The sequence below is a fragment of the Elephantulus edwardii genome, unplaced genomic scaffold (genome assembly GCF_000299155.1).
Source record: "Elephantulus edwardii isolate Elephantulus edwardi_28Jun2011 unplaced genomic scaffold, EleEdw1.0 scaffold00355, whole genome shotgun sequence".
Lineage (NCBI taxonomy): Eukaryota > Metazoa > Chordata > Mammalia > Macroscelidea > Macroscelididae > Elephantulus > Elephantulus edwardii.
Genome location: NW_006400105.1, coordinates 1,193,478 through 1,211,511, shown reverse-complemented (window position 1 = coordinate 1,211,511; position 18,034 = coordinate 1,193,478). Strand labels below are relative to the sequence as shown.

The 18,034-nt window shown below is 39.3% G+C and overlaps 1 protein-coding gene across 1 annotated transcript in view; it reads left to right on the top strand.

Moving 5' to 3' along the window:
* LOC102875920 (androgen receptor-like) overlaps window positions 1-18,034 on the top strand; it is a 699,071-nt gene that overhangs the window by 513,430 nt on the left and 167,607 nt on the right. Inside the window, exon 3 of the mRNA XM_006901989.1 lies at window positions 17,826-17,942. Coding sequence (XP_006902051.1) covers window positions 17,826-17,942 — 117 coding nt within the window. The remainder of the gene's footprint in view (window positions 1-17,825; window positions 17,943-18,034) is intronic.

Here is an 18,034-nt window from a genome sequence, read left to right as displayed (position 1 = left end):
CCCTCATCGGCTTCAATGCAGTAAACCTAATTTATCCAGTTTTTCTCAGTCTTACCCCCACCCCAATGTCAGCCTCATTCTACAACAGTGGCACCATATAATATTTGTCCCTTTGTGACTGAGATATTTCACTCAGCATAATGTCCTCCAGGGTCACCCATTTTGAATACTGTTGCATGAGTTCCTTGTTTTTCAAAGCAGCATAGTATTCCATTAGCATCTTTAGCAACCTGAGGTTTAAATATTTCAGTTCTCCTGGCTTGAGAAATGGAGAGCGAGTTCTTTCCCTTTTTGTTCTCCCATTTCTGCCTTCTGCGCATTCCATTATATGTTTCTTTGTCCTCTGAAGCTTCCCTTTGAAATCTTCTGTTCAGCTCTTTTACTTTGGCATGTTTCCCCTTTCTTTTGGCTTCTCAATGTTCCAGTGAAATTTTTAGAGACTCTTCCTGTCTGTTCGCTGGCAACTTGACAGTGACACCCTGAGGGGTGTAAGCACAATGGAGATACAGCATTCTGGGAGAGGATCAGAGAGTCAATTCAACTCAATATTATTGGGGTTTGCAGCACACTTATATAAACAGGAAGACAGGATAGTGTGGGTTTACAGACTTGGGACTTGCAGATTGGTTAGGAGAACCTCAGCCTTGTGTGGACCACTTCCAGCTCAACAGATGCAGCAGTCGTCTTACCAGGTGGCAAGCTTTCTCAAGCCAGTACAGCCAAACACAGGGAGCTTTCTCTGTCCCATATTAAAGGTTGTTGGGAGGCTTGGCACTTATCTGGAGCTTAGGCGATCTGTCTTGGCCAGAGACCCTCTCTTCCTCCCCAACATTCTGCAACATCTTCTGACATCCTTTTCATTTTTTTCTTTCCCCTCTGTTTTTGTAATGATCTTTCTTTATGGATGATATATTTGATAGATCAATAACCTGTGTTAGACAGATGATACAACCTTGCTTGCTGAAACTGAGAAGAACTTGAAGTACGTGTTGCAGATGATCAAGGAATGCAGACTTCAGTATGGGTTGCATCTTGATGTCAAGGAAACAAAGATTCTTATCATTGGACCAATTGGAAATATCATGATGGATAGAGAAGAGATTAAAACTGTCAAAAACTTTATCTTAGTTGGATCGACAGTCAGCATCTTTGGCTCATGTAGTCAGGAAATATAGAGACACTTTGCACTGAGAAAGTCTGCAATTAGAGACCTCTCCAAATTATTGAGGAATAATGTCACTTTGAGGACTAAGGTGTGTCTGATTCAGGCCATGGTCTTTCTGATCACTTGCAGTGTATATAAGTTTTGGACAATGAACATGGATGACAGAAGAAGAATTAATACCTTTGATCTGTAGTGTTAAGAGCCCTAAAGATTCCATGGGCAGCCAAAAGAACAAACAAATATGTCTATGTCTTGGAGAGGATACAGCCACAGTGCTCTTTGAAAGCAAGGATAATGAGGCTTTGCCTCAAATTCTTTGTGCATGCTGCTAGGAGGTGCTATTCTTTGGAATAATATGATGCTTGGAAGGGTACAGGTTTGACGAAGGAGGGGAAGACGCTTGAACAGGTGGATTGGCACAGTGACTGTCACAATGGTCTCTAGTGTGTCAGGAAGTGTGAAGATAGCACAGGATGGGACCGGATTCAGATCTGTTATTGATAGGGTTGCTATGAATCATATTCAACTGGATGGTAACTGACAACAACAACAACATACGGATTTTAAGAATATATTCATTTTTATTGAGAAAATGCACAGTAAAATATCCACCAGTATAACCATTCCTGCATGTACTATTCTGTGACACTGATTACATTCTTCAAGTTCTGCATTGATTCTCACCCTCATTTACCAGGGTCTTCTTCCCACATTAAGATAAACTCACGACATCCTACATTTCCTATTTAATCTTTTCAATTACAAGTTTTACACTTATTCTAAGGAAAATTTTAAACCCATAATACAAATATGTCTTTATTTTCTTTAACTTTTGCATAATCTTCAATATTAATTCTCACCACTGGGCCAATTGACAGCACCATAATGGATGGAGAAGAGACTGAGGTTGTTAACAATTTCAGCTTGATTGAGTCCATAATATTCTTGGCGGTCAGGAAATCAAAAGATTAATTGTGTTATGGATATCTGCTGTCAGAGACCGCTCTAAAGTGCTAAAGAGCATTAATGTCAATCAGAGTCAAAGGTGTGCCTGATCCAATCCATAGTCTTGCTATGCATCAGATAGCTAGATATTGATTAAAGATGACAGAAGAAGAATTGATGCTTTTGAGTTGTGGTGCTGGGGAAGACTATTGAACATACCAAGGAATGCCAGGAAAACAAATAGGTCTGTTTTTGAGAGTGTGAAACCAAGTTTTTCCTTGGATGCAAGAATTTTGAAGCTCTGTCTCACATACTTCTGGCACGTGGCCAGGAGGAACCAATCTTGGAGAAGGACATCATGCTTGGAATGGTGGAGGGACAGAGCAGAAGGGGAAAACCCTGAATGAGATGGATTGACAAGGTAACTGGGGCTGTGAGATTAGGTGTGTCTGAATCAGTGAGACTGGCTCAGAATGGGGCCGGTTTCAGAGCTGCTGTATGTTGAGTCACTTTTGACTTGATGGCAGATAACAGGAACAACATGTAATTGATGGAGTCACATGTTTTTCCCTAGAAAAACCTTATCTCACTGCTTTTTGTTGATCAATGATTGGGTTCAGATACACTGATAGAAGACAGATCAGATCTACTTCTCTGGGCAACATAAAAACAGTAACTTGGAACCTATGACTGACTCAGTACATGCAAGCAGATTCACATCAGTGGTTAGACAGGATTATTGTTGTCATTGTTGTTAGTGAATTTGCCATCTACTCCTGAAACAAAAGTTCTTCCAATACTCTATGGCCAGCAGAGGAACGCAGGTAGTTATAGTATTAGAGGTAGAGCACAGATGTTGTTGTTAAATGCCGTCGAGTCGTAGGCGACTCTTAGTGACGCTATGAACGAAAGTCCTTGACAGTTGCGTCACTTTCATCCTTTCTCCATGTTCATAGGGTTTCCTGAGGCAAGCTGTTTATGGAAGTGGATGCCACTCCTGCTTCCAAGCTTATTTTAGCCGGGGAGTGCCACCAAACACTGTCCACCATGGGTAACCATTATCACATTTGACATGTCAGTGTCATAGTGTTCAGCTTCACAGCTTCACAGCAACCACAAGTTGCCTCTGTATGGCAAGTAGACACACCAGGGCTATATGACCTAGAAGAATGTTTCGCCAAAACAATTAAACACAGGCCTGAGGGCCCTACAGGATTTTAATCTACCACCTGGAGGCCCTACAGGATTTTAATCTACCACCTGGCCCTACAGGATTTTAATCTACCACCTGGAGCAAGCTCCACAGGCTATGCCCTTATGTGCCCTTAGTTTAGAGCTCTGGGCTGCCCACCGACTTTTGAAGGGCAAGAAAGAGTAAAAAACACACAGCAAAAAAGACCCCAGAAACTTCCCTTGCCTTGACTGAAACCAAAGTCGAGCTTCCCTAGAGATGCCAGCCATCATGCCAGTCAGCCAGCCGACTTCAGGAATGGAGGGAGGCTCCAGTTGCCAAAGCGTCATGAAGGATTTTTTAGAGCACAAATAGGAAGCCGTTAAAATTGAAGAGAAACAGATATAAACAATCATTAACCAATAATTGGAGTTTGGAATTTATGAAGTATAAGTGTAAGAAAACTTGAAGTTGTCAAAGAGAAAATTTAACACATGAATACTGATATTCTAGGCATCAGTGTACTGAGATGGACTAGAATGAATCACTTTAAATCAGATAATCATATGATCTACTATGGGGAGAGGTGAAAAACTAAATTGAATGAAGAAGACAGTTTGCCAGAACCAAAGATAAAGAGAAAATCCTGAAATCAGCAAGGGAGAAACAAAGAGTAACCTATACGGGAGAGCCGAAAAGATTAAGTGCCAATTTCTCAAAAGAAACCATGCAAGCAAGAAGAGAGTGGAAGGACATATATCAAACACTCAAAGAACACAACTGTCAACCAAGAATAAGGTACCCAGCAAAAATATCCATCTAATATGAAGGAGAGATCAAGATATTCCAAGAAAAGCAGAACCTAAGAGAGTTTGTAAAAACAAGACCAACAGAGCAGGAAAGACTCAGAGATGTTCTTCTTACAGAGATACCACAGAAAGCATCATGGACCAAAGTAAATAGCAACAACATGAATGAGAACTCAACACAATGATAGCAATAAAACCTTGCCTCTCAATAATCACACTGAATGTAAACGGTTTAAATGCGCCGCTGAAGAGAAAAAGAGTAGCAGACTGGATAAAAAGACAAAATCCATCAATATGTTGTCTACAAGAGACACACCTGAAATATGAAGCTAAAGACAGACTAAAAACAAAAGGGCGGGGGAACATATACCAAGCAAATGGCAACCAGAAAAAAGCAGGAGTAGCGATATTAATCTCTGATAAAATAAATAACAATGTAAAAACCATCACAAAGGACAAGGAAGGTCACTACATAATGCTGAGAAGGTCAATAGTACAAGAGGACATAACAATAATAAATATCTATGCACCTGCAAAATACACAAAACAAATATTAACAAAACTGAAAAAGGAAATAGACAACAATACTATAATATCTGGAGACTTCAATACAGCCCTCTCAAGAAAAGATAGAACTACCAGAAAGAAACTCAACAAAGATACTGAAGAATTAAACCACACAATAAACCAACTTGACCTCATAGATATTATAGGCTAATGCACCCCAAAACAACACAGTATACCTTCTTCTCTAATGTACATGGAACATTCTCCAGAATGGATCACATTCTAGGACACAAGGCAAGCATCAATAAATTAAAAAACATAAAATAATACAACATATCTTTTTGGACCATAATGCATTTGGAAGCTGAACAACTCCTTGCTTAAACACGACTGGGAGCTAGAAGAAATAAAAAATGAAATAAAAAAGTTTCTGGAAACAAATGACCATGAAAACAACACTTACCAAACCTCTGGGAAACAGCCAAAGCAGTAACCCGAGGTCAATTTGTAGCAATAAGCAAACACATCAAAAGGCAAGAAAAATTGACCATTGGCTCTCTAATTCAAAATCTTCAGCAAATTGAAAAAGAATAGCAAGAAAACCCGACACCCTCTAAAAAACCAAAATAATAAAAATTAGAGCAGAAATAAATGAAACAGAAAACCGAAAACAATTGAAACTATCGACAAAACTAGGAGTTGGTTCTTTGAAAAGATCAATAAAATTGACAAACCATTAGCAAAACTCACAAAAAAAGAGAAAGAGCAAACTCAAATAATGCAAATAAGAGCTAAATCAGGCAACATCACAACAGAACCAACTAAAATAAAAAAGCTAACATTTAAAATTGGGAGGGCCGTATGCCAGGGATGCATCCTATCTCCATACCTTTTCAACCTATATGCAGAACAGATTATCAGGGAGGCTGGGCTCTATGAGGAGAAATGTGGGGTCAAGATTGGTGGAAGATCTATCAACAATCTGCATTATGCAGATAACAAAACCCTGCTTGCTGAAACTGAAGAGGACCTGAAGCACCTGCTGCAGAGGATTAAGGACTGCAGCCTCCAATATGGATTGAGGCTCAATGTAAAGAAGAAAAAGATTCTCACCACTGGACCATGGTGAAGAGATTGAGATTGTACACAGCTTTACTTTGCTTGGCTCCACAGTCAACACTTTCGGCACCACTAGCCAGGAAATTAAAAGGCGTATTGCCATGGGAACGTCTGCGGTTAGGGACCTCTCCAAAGTACTGAAGAGCAATGGTGTCTCTCTGGAGACTAAAGTGCGTTTGACACATGCCATGGTCTTCACAATCACTTGTTATGCATCAGAGAGTTGGACATTGACCAAGGAGGGTAGAAGGAGAATTGATGCCTTTGAGCTGTGGTGCTGGAGAAGAGTATTGAGAATACCATGGCCTTCTAGGAAAACAAACAGATTTGTCCTGGAAAGGGTTAAACCGGGTGGCTCCTCGGAGGCTCCGTCTAACATACTTTGGACATGTGAGGAGAGACCAGTCCTTGGAGAGGGACATCATGCTTGGGAGGGTGGAGGGACAGCGCAGGAGCGGAAGGCCCTCTATGAGGTGGATTGATTCAGTGACTGGGATAATCGGGATGGGAGTGTCAGAGACAGTGCGATTGGCACAGGACAGAGCAGAGTTTGGGGCTGTTGTATATAGATAGGGTCGCTATGAGTCGCAAGTGACTCGATGGCACATAACAACAACAACATTAAAGTATTATGAAAAATTATACTCAAACAAATATGAATACCAGAGGCAATGGACAAATACCTAGAAATGCACAACCTACCTAAACTAATAGAAACTGAAATTGAACCTCGGAACAGACCCATTACAAAAGAAGAAATTGAAAAGGTGATACAACAACTTGCGACCAAAAAAAAGCCCTGGACCAGATGGTTTTACAAGTGAATTTTATAAAACATTCATAGAAGAATTGTCACCAATTCTACATAAACTATTTCAGGAAATAGAGAAAGATGGAATTCTCCCTGATTCATTGTATGACGCCAACATATCCTTGATACCAAAGCCAAGAAAGGGCACCACCAATGTAGAAAACTATAGGCCAATGTCTCTTATAAACATAGATGCAAAAATACTGAATAAAATACAGGGCCATAGAATTCAAGAATACACTAAAGAAATAATCCATCGTGACCAAGTGGGATTTCTAACAGGTATGCAAGTATGGTTCAATATAAGGAAAACTATCAATGTAATTAATTAACAAAGCAAAGAACAAGAACCACATGATCCTATCAATTGATGCAGAAAAGGCCTTTGACAAAACCCAATACACTTTCCTGATTAAAACACAGGAGTAGAGGGGAATTTCTTCAACATAGTAAAAAGTATTTATGCAAACCCGAGAGCCAACATCGTTCTCAATGGAGAGAGGTTAAAGGCATTCTCTTTAAGAACAGGAACTAGGCAATTTTACCCTCTCTCACCTCTCATATTCAATATTGATTTGGAAGTCTTAGTGATAGCAATAAGACAAGAGAAGGAAATAAGAGGTATCCAAGTTAGCAAAGAGGAGGTAAAATTATCTCTCTATGCAGATGATATGATAGTACACCTAGAAAACCCTAAAGAGTCAGAAAGAAAACTATTGGACATAGTTGACCACTTCAGCATAGTAGCAGGATATAAGATCAACATACAAAAGTCAGTTGGATTTCTCTACAGTGACAAAGAGAATGCAGAGCCAGAACTAAGAAAAACAGTACCCTTCATAATAAATTCAATACTTGGGAGTAAAACTAACCAGAAACACAAAAGATTTATTAAAAGAAAACTACAAAACATTACTACAAGAAACAAAAAGAGATCTGGAGAAGTGGAAGAATATCCCTTGCTCATGGATAGGAAGACTCAATATTGTGAAAATGGCAATACTACCAAAGGCAATTTACACTTTCAACGCAATCCCAATAAAAAGACCAATCCCATTCTTCAAGGAGATGGAAAAGGTAATCTCCAGTTTCATTTGGAATGGAAAGAAGCCCCAACTAAACAAAGTACTCCTTAAAAATATAAAAAAGGTAGTAGGCATCTCACTGCCTGATTTAAAATCCTACTACACTGCCTTGGTGGTAAAGACAGCATGGTACTGGTACAATGAGAGACACAAAAATCAATGGAATAAAATTGAAAACCCGGAAATCAGCCCATCTACGTATGGTCAACTGATTTTTGTCAAGGAGATGAAATAAATTAAGTGGGGAAACGACAGCCTTTTTAACAAATGATGTTGGGAAAATTGGAAAAATATCTGCAGAAGACTCAAGCAAGCTCCACACCTCACTCCATATACAAAAACCAATTCTAGGTGGATCATGGATCTAGAACTAAAACCAAAGACTATTTAACTTCATTATTGAAAAGCTTGCAAGAACTCTAGTAGTCCTAATCCACAACATAAACAGTCTTCCAAGCATACTGAAAATCTACAACCAGGAGAAGATAAAATAGATGAATGGGACCTTCTAAGAATGAAATCCCTATGCACATCCAAAAACTTCTCCAACAGGGTAAAAAGGGAAGCCACAGACTGGGAAAAACTATTTGGGAATGACATGTCAGATGAGGGACTTATATCTAGAATGTATAAAATACTTGAGCACCACAACAAGATAAAGGTAAATAATCCAATTGAAAAATGGGCACGGGATATGAACAGACACTTCACCAAAGAAGATATTCAGATCGCCAATGATCACATGAAGAAAGGTTCAAAATCCGTAGCTCTAAGAGGGATGCAAATCAAAACAACTATGAGATATCATCTCACCCCAGTCAGAATAGCAAAATTTAACAGAACAGCAAGCAACAAATGCTGGCGAGGTTGTGGAGAAACTGGAACTCTTATTCACTGATGGTAGGAGTGTAAAATGGTGCTTTCTCAAAAAGTTGCAAATAGAGATATCATTTGACCCAGCAATTCCACTACTGGGAATATATCCCAAAGAGACCATAACTGACATCCAAGCAGGTATGTGCACACCCATGTTTATCGCGGCTTTGTTCACAATAGCAAGGAGTTGGAAACAACCTAGGTGTCCATCAACAAACGAATGGATAGAGAAGCTGTGGTATATTCACATAAAAGACTATGCTGCATTGAAAAACAAGGAACTCATGCAATATTATTCAAAATGGGTGACCCTGGAGGACATTATGCTGAGTGAAATATCTCAGTCGCAAAAGGACAAATATTGCATGGTGCCACTGCTGTAAAATGGGACTGATATCAGGGTTGGGGTAAGACTGAGAAAAACTGGATAAATTGTGTATACTGCACTGAAACAAATGAGAGACAATAAATTAAAAACAATTTATGATAGGGTATTATGGTTATTACAAGAGTCCACAATTTATGTTGCATAGTGGAGTGTACTTGGGGTGGTGGGAGGGGTGCGGGGGGATTGTTTATCAAAGAAAGAATTTTTCTTTTACTTTTCAAAGAGAGGAGTGAACTGGGGGTGGGGCAGAGGGGAGGACTGAGCAGGGAGAAAATCTCTGTAAATGTTCATTAAATTATTAAAATTTAAAAAAAAAACCAAAAAAGACAGTTCAAGATCTATTCTAAAGTACAATGCTATGAGTGATAAGATAGTATGTATGCATGTAAAAAGAAGTCCTGTTAAGGCTCCTATTTTTAAAATATATGCACCAACAATAAACTAAAGAAGAGGAGGCTCAGGATTTCTACAAATTTTGCACTACAAAATTGACTAAATACACAGTCAAGATGCATTAGTAGTTATTGGTGATTGGAACACAAAAGTTGGAAACAACGAGGAAATAATGGTTGGCAGAAAGTATGGACTTTGTGACATAAATGTTGCTGGAAAGAGAATGATCAAATTTTGTTCCTGGAAAGATTTATTCTTAACAAATATCTTTATTTAAAAAACCCACAGAGCGTGACTTTACACATGGACCTCAACTGATGCACTGCACAGGAATCAGATTGACAATATCTCCTGAATGAATTGTTGTTGATTGTTGTTGAATTGAGCACTACTCATAGCCACTCCACGAACAAATGACCTGAAGCCTTTCTATAATTATCATCATTTATCAACGTTCATAGAGTTTCCAGAGGCATGTTGTTTAGGAAGTGGATGCCACTCATCTTAGAGAAACACAGTATCAGCAGTTAAAACCAGAATAGGTACCAATTGTGGAACAGACCATCCATGTTGTTGTTAGGTGCTGTCGAGTCCAGTATAACTTGACAGCAACTCTATGAACAGCCATTACGAAACCTGTCCTGTCCTCTGCATTCTCATAATCTTTGAGACAGTAGAGCCCATTCCTGAAGTTACAGTGTCAATCCATCTCATTGGGGGATCTTCTTCTTTGTCACTGACCCTCCATCTTTCTGAGCATAATGTCCCTTTCCAAGGAATAGCCTCACATAGCTACATGTCCAAAGTATGAAAGAAGATTCTTGGCAATCCTTGCCTCCAAGAAACACTCGGGCCACACGCTTTCCAGGACATATCTATTTGAGCTTATTTTGCAACCCATAGGGTATTTAGTACTCTTCTTCAACATCACAATTCACAGGCATCATTTCTTCTTCTGTCATCCATATTCATTGTCTAGCTTTCTGATGCATAACAGATGATTGAGAAGACCAGAACCTGAATCAGGTACACCTTAATCTTCACAATGACATCATTTTTCTTCAGTTTTTTGGAGAAGTCCTGACTGCAGACTTGCCCAAGGCAATATGTCTCCTGATTTCCTGAGTGCTACTACAAGCTTGTTCCCATTGAGTTCCCTTTGAACTCTACTTGTGTTGACCTCTGTGATTTTCTGAAATCTTGCAAACTCTAAGGAATAATTTGTGATAATGGAAGATGGAGTTTGCAGGGGGAATATAAAGAGGAGAAAAAGTAACTGGACTTCATTTTTTCTTTATGTCTGAGAAACATTCCATTGTATGTGAGTATAAATTTAGTTTCTTTATTTATATGATAGTGGACATTTTTCTTGACATTTTGTCTCCTGAAGAGTGCTTCAGGGAACATTGGTCGACATATACCTTACTGTTAGCAGTCACATAAATTTGAATCAACCATACAGGCCTGGTTTTAATTGTTTTTGGTCATTCTTCTAAGTGGTATAGCATTGATGTGTCCATTTGCTGTACAGTGGTTGTACATGGTTGCTGTGATACTGAATACTATGACACTGATGTATCAAACGTGATAATGATTCCCCATGGTAGACAGTGTTGGGTGGAGCTTCCTGATTAAAACAAGCTTGGAAGCAGGAATGGCTTCCACTTCCAAAATAGCTTGCCTCAGGAAACCTTATGAAACTGGAGAAAGGATGAAAGTTATACAAGTGTTCAGGTCTTTCGTTTATAGATAGAGTCACTATGTGTTGCCTACTCCTCGAAGGCACTTAACAATAACAACACAATTCAACTATATATAGCTCACAGGAATTCTCTGAACAAGATTGAAACATCACCCTATTCTCCATCATGCTCACAATCTTTGCCATGCTCAAGCCAATTGTTGCAATTACTATGTGAATCCATATCTTTCAGGGTCTTCCTTTCTTTGGCTGACTCTTTTTCAAGCATACTGTAGAGATTTACTCATCCTTTCCTCTGTGATTAACAAACGTTTAGTAATAATAACAAATGTGACACATTATGAGGAAGATAACCGATATTACTGAATATTATATGTAGGAACAATTCAAAGGAGGCACGTTTTGTTGTGTATATACGTTCATAAAAACACAATACACCTTTTCTTATAAACTAAGATGCTCTCTTTGGTTATTCTTTGTCATTATATTGTGAAGGAGACATTTACATCTTTCTGAAATTAAAAAGATAGCCGTTTTTACTCCATTGATACTGACTAGGACCAGAAAACAGTAGTCAGAACAGAGCAGTGAAACACTGCATGGTTCAAGATCAGGAAAGGGGTGCATCAAGGATGCATCCCATCTCCATACCTTTTCAATCTATATAAATAACAGATCATTTGGGAGGTTGGACTTTATGAACAGGAATGTGGCATCAGGATTGGAAGAAGATTCATCAACAACTTACGTTATACAGATGACACAATCTTGCTTGCTGAAACTGAGAAGGACATGAGGTTTTTGCTGCAAGAAGGTCAAGGACGTCAGTCTTCAGTATGGATTGAAGTTCAACATGAAGAAAACAAAGATTCTCACCATTTGGCCAATTGAAAGCTTCATGATAGATGGAGAAGAGATTCAGCTTGCTTGGTTCCACAATCAACACTCTTGGAACCAGCAGTCAGAAATTCAAAAGACAAATAGCATTGAAAAAGCCTGCTGTCAGGGGCCTTTCTAGAATAGTGAAGAGCAACGATGTCATTCTGTACACTAAGGTGCACCTGATACAGGTCATGGCCTTTACAATTTTTTGCTATGCATCAGAGAGCTGGACAAGGACTAAGTGATATAAGGAGAATTGATGTCTTTGTGTTGTGGTGCTGGACAAAAGTCTTGAAGATACATGGACTGTCAGGAGAACAAACAAGTCTATCCTGGAACCAAGCTGTTCCCTAGAGGCAAGGATTTTGAAACTCCATCTCACATACTTTGGGTACATTGCTATGAGGGATCAGTCCTTGGAGAAGAACATCATGATTAAAAGGATGAAAAAACAGCAAAGCAAAGGAGAGGAAGGAAGACCCAGGATGAGATGGATTTACTCAGTGACTGGAGAAGTGGGAGTGAGTCTGTCAACGACTATGAGATTGGCTCAGGATAGGATAGGATTCGAAGCTGTTGTACACAGAGTCACTATGAGTTGCTGGCAACTTGTTGTCACATAACAACAACAACAGGCTTCTGTCATACACATTTTTTGATATCTTTACATGATGGTGGTAATGACATCAGGAAATTACATAAAATTGGAGAGTGACCAGAGAAAGAAAAATTAAGTGTGTGTCAAATGAGATAATGGTTACGCATGGTAGACAGTGTTTGGTGGAGCTCCCTGATTAAAGCAGGCTTGGAAGCATGAGTGGAATCCACTTCCAAAATAGCTAGCCTCCAGAAACCCTATGAAACTGGAGAAAGAATGAAAGTTATAAAAGTATCCAGGTCTTTCGTTCATAGGGTCACTATGAGTCGCCTATGACTCAAGAGCATTTAAAAACAACAACAACATAGACAGAGCTCAGTTGGTCTAGTAGACAGAAAGTGATGCTACCAAGCCAAAAGTGGGTGTTTAATCCGTGGCCCTCAGACCTGCTTTTTAATTGTTTTTGGTCAAACATTCTTCTAGGTCATGTAGCCCTGGTCTGTCCACTTGCTGTACAGAAGTAACTCATGATTGTTGTGAAGCTGAACACTGTGAAACTGATTTGTCAAATGTGATAATGGTTACCTATGGTGGACAGTGACTTGTGGAGCTCCCTGATTAAAACTAACATGAAAGCAGGAGTGCTTCTGAAATATCTTGCCTCCAGAAACCCTATGAACCTGGAGAAAGGATGGAAGTTATACAAGTGTTCAGATCTTTCATTCATAGGGTCACTATGAGTCACCTATGACTAAATGGCACTCAACAACAACAATATTGCCATTTTGAAAGATCCATTTGACCAACCAACTGGAAAAGATCCATATTTGTTCCCATACCCAGGAAAAGGTGATCCAACAGAATGTGAAAATTACCAAACAGTATCACTAATATTACATGCAAGTAAAATCATGCTTAAGGTCACTAAAAAATGTCTAGAACAGTGTATTAACAGAGAACTGTCATATACTCATGTTGGATTTTAGAAGGAACTTTGGCATGAGGGATATCAGAGCTGATGTCAAGTGGATCTTAGCTGAAAACAGAGATACCCAGAAGGATGTCTTTGTTTTATTGATATTCAAAGACATATGACTATGCGGCTCATATCAAATTAGGGCTGATATAGAGAAAAATGGAAATCCCAGAGTACTTTATTTTGCATATGTGAAACCTGGAGACCAAGAAGCTGTGGCATGAACAGAACAAGTAAACATTGTATGATTTCAAATCAAGAAAGATGTGTGTCATGGCTTTGTCCTTTTCCAATATATGTTCAATTTGCTAGCAGAAAAAAATTATTTGAGAAGTTGGAGCATATGAAGAAGAATGTGAAATTAAGATCAAAGAAAGAATCATCAACCACCTTCATTATGGAGATGGTACTATGTTGCTTGTTGAAAGTGAATAGGACTTGAAATGTTGCAGAAGATCAAAGACTACAACTTTCAAAATGGATTCCAACTCAACGGCAAAAAGACAAAAATCCTCACCACTAGATCAATAAGCAAAATCATTATAGATTGAAAGAATACTGAAATAGTAAATTATTACATTTTGCTTGGATCCACAGTCAGTATCTTTGGTACTAGCAGAGATCAAGAAATGCATTGTTTTTGGAAAGCCTACTGTCAGTGACCTCTCGAAATTACTGAGAAGCAATGATGTCAGTCTGAAGACTAAGATGTGCCTGATTCAGGTGATGGTCTTTACAATCACTTGCTAGGCATCTGATAGCTGGACAATGAATAAGGATTATGGAAGAATTGATGGCTTTGAGTTGTGGTGTTGAAGAAGTGTACTGAATATCCCATGGACTTAACAAAAAAGTGTCTTGGGGAAAGTGCAGTTAGAGTACTTCTTAGAGGCAAGGATGGCAAACGTTTGTCTCATATTGTTTGAGTATATTATTAAGAGATTCCATGCCTTGGAAAAAGATTCATGCTTGGAAAGGTGGAAGGTCCGCGAAAGAAAGGAAGACTTTAAAACAAGATGGTTGACATGGTGACTGCAGTAATGGGCTCTAGTGTATCAGAGGTGATGAGGATAGAACAGAGTTCAGCTGTGTTGTTCATGGGGTTGCTATGAGTATTGCTTGACTAGGCAGCACCTAACAACAACAGAATACTCAACAATAGAACTGAGGAACATGGTACCAACCTGAAGACTCATGGCTCAAATTCACCAGCTACTCCACAGGAGAAAAATGGTCAATCTCCTCCCATAGGATTATAATACCTCCTAAAACCTGCTGGAAGATCAGCCATGAGTTGATTCCAACATAACAGTATGCAACAATTTCTGACTTTGGTATCCCTGTGGGCCTAGTGTATAATGTGTTGCACTGTCAACTCAAAGGCACTCAGTTGAGATTTACCAGCTGCTTTATGAGAAAAAGATCAGTAATATCCTCTCTTGTGATTTACTACTGCCTATGAAAATCTGTTGGAGGGTCAGCTATGAGTTGCTTTCAACTTGAGAGTGTGTATCAAAAACTTCTGACTTCTACTTAGGTTTATTTGGTTATTTTTTTTAAAAATTTATTTTATTCTGGTTTGAATACAAAATTCATAGGCATTGTATTTAATTTATACACATTATGTTTCACACATCTGTCAATTTACATTGTGTTTCATACTATCATTCCCATACATTGTGCTTTATAAAATTAATCATCATTAATCCATGTCCACCATTACCCTGTCTTTTCTAGTCACCACTGAATCTTTCCTAATTTTTTCATCCCCTCCCTCTGCCCACCAAACTCTGTGACCTTGTAATTTCTCCCCTCTTACCCACTCTAGACCCTCTTCCTTTCTCCCCTATTCTCTTAGGACTTTTGTACACATCTTACTAGTAATCCTTCTATTTTTACATTATGTAATATTTGTCCTTATGATGCTGAGTTAGTTCACATAACATAATCTCCAATCTCCCCCATGTTATGTAATATTTTTCAAAATTGTTGCTTCTGAGTGCTGCATATTATTCCAATATGTTAATGTGCCATAATTTTTCAATTTGTTAATGGACATTTGGGCTGTCTCCATTTTCTTGTATTGTTATCCTACAAAAAGAAGCTTCCCCGAAATCTGTCTATTCTATAAATTAAAGCACAATAGTAAATATATATCTATAAAAAAAACCACACAAGATCTTGAAGAAAGGGAAGGCTAGAGAGAGGGAAGTACATCTTCAAGCTGGGACAAAGCCTTGAGCCTGAGAAGCTCAGCCTGTAGATTCTACTGAAGATTATCCAAAAACGACTGGAACAGTACATCAACAGAGAACTCCCAGGAGTCCAGGCTGGGTTTGGAAGGGGTCGTGGTACTAGGGATATTGTAGCTGATGTTAGATGGATCTTAGCTGAAAACAGAGAATACCAGAAGAATATTTGTGTTTCATTGATTATGCAAAGGCATTTGACTGTGTGGATCATAACAAACTGTGGCTGACTCTGAGAAGAATGGGAATCCCAGAACATTTAGTAGTGCTAATGCGAAACCTATACTTGGACCAAGAGGAAGTCGTCAGAACAGAGCAGGGCAACACTGCATGGTTCAAAATTGGGAAGGGTGTGCGCCAGCGATGTGTCCTATCTCCATACCTTTTCAACCTGTATGCAGAGCAGATTATCCGAGAGGCTGGATTGGTGGAAGATCAACAATCTTCATTATGCAGATGACACAATCCTGCTCCCTGAAACTGAGGAGGACCTCATGCACTTACTTCAGAGGGTCAAGGACTGCAGCCTTCAGTATGGACTGAGGCTCAATGTTAAGAAGACAAAGATTCTCAGCACTGGACCATTTGGTAGCATCAGGATGGATGGCGAAGCGAGTGAGATTGTTCACAGCTTCAGTTTGCTCTGCTCCACAGTCAACACTCTTGGCATCAGCAGCCAGGAAATAAAAAAAAAATATTACGGTGGGAAAGTCTGTAGTTAGGGACCTCTCTACTCAAGAGCAACGTTGTCTCTCTGGAGACTAAGGTGTGCCTGAAACAGGCCATGGTCTTTGCAATCACTTGTTATGCATCAGAGAGTTGGACAATGACTAGAGAGGATAGAAGGAGAATTGATGCCTTTGAGCTGTGGTGCTGGAGAAGAGTATTGAATGTACGATGGACTGCCAAGAAAACAAACAGATTCATCCTGGAGAGGGTTAAACCAGGCTACTCCTTTGAGGCAAGGATTCTGGGGCTTCGTCTGACATACTTTGGACATGTTGGAAGGAGAGACAGGTCCTTGTAGAGGGACATCTTGCTTGGTAGGGTAGAGGGACAGCGCAGGAGAGGAAGACCCTCTATGAGGTGGATTGATTCAGTGACTGGGGTAATCTGGATGGGTGTATCAGAGGCAATCGATTGGCACAGGATCGAGCAGGGTTTAGGGCTGTTGTACATAGGGTCGCTATGAGTCACAAACGACTCGACAGCACATAACAACAACAACATTTTATATATACATTCCTGGTTTTTAGTAAAGGTAGGGCATCTTAACTACAATAATACTGAATAGTTCTAATAACAGAGGTATAAACAGGACTTGAATTCATCAATCCTTCTAAAAACCACTATGTTGTTTTTGTTGTTGTTGTTGTTAAGTGCCGTAGAGTCATAGATGACTCATAGCGAGCCTATGAACAAAAGACCTGAACACTTGTATAACATTCCTCTTTTCTCCAAGTTCATAGTGTTTCAGGAGGCAAGCTATTTTGGAAGTGGATGCCACTCCTGTTTCCAAGCTTGTTTTAAATGGGAGCTCCACCAAACACTGTCCACCATGGGTAACCATTATCACATTTGACACATCAATGTCACAGTGTTAAGCATCACAGCAACCACAAGTTCCCTCTATACAGCAAATGGATAGACCAGTGCTATGCCACTTAGAAGAATGTTTGACCAAAACCAATTAAAAACAGGCCTGAGGGCCGCAGACTAAAATCACTCACGTTTGTCTTGGTTGCATCACTTTCTATCCACTAGGCCAACTGAGCTCTCGCGTTGTTGTTGTTGTTGTCGTTAAGTGCCATTGAGTCGTAGATGACTCATAGCGACGCTAAGAACACATGATCCGAACCCTTGTATAACTTTCAGCTTTTCTCCAAGTTCATAGGCTTTTCGGAGGCAAGCTATTTCAGACGTGGATGCCACTCCTGCTTCCAAGCTTGTAAAAACCACTATACAAAACAAGTAATATAGAATGGAAGTAAAGAAACACTTTTAGTAGTTCCCATGCCATCACTTATTCTGGGAGCTGTTCTCTCATCTGGCAGAATATATTTTATGCCATTTCTACTCAGAAAGACTCAAGGAGAAAGACTGTGGAGACACATTAACAATTCTGTCTGTTCTTGTATTATTCTCCCAGGAAAGCAGAAGTATCTGTGTGCCAGCAGAAATGATTGCACCATCGATAAATTCCGAAGAAAAAATTGCCCATCTTGTCGCCTCCGGAAATGTTATGAAGCAGGGATGACTCTGGGAGGTATGATTTTCTTTCTTTCTTTCTTTCTTTCTTTCTTTCTTTCTTTCTTTCTTTCTTTCTTTCTTTCTTTCTTTCTTTCTTTCTTTCTTTCT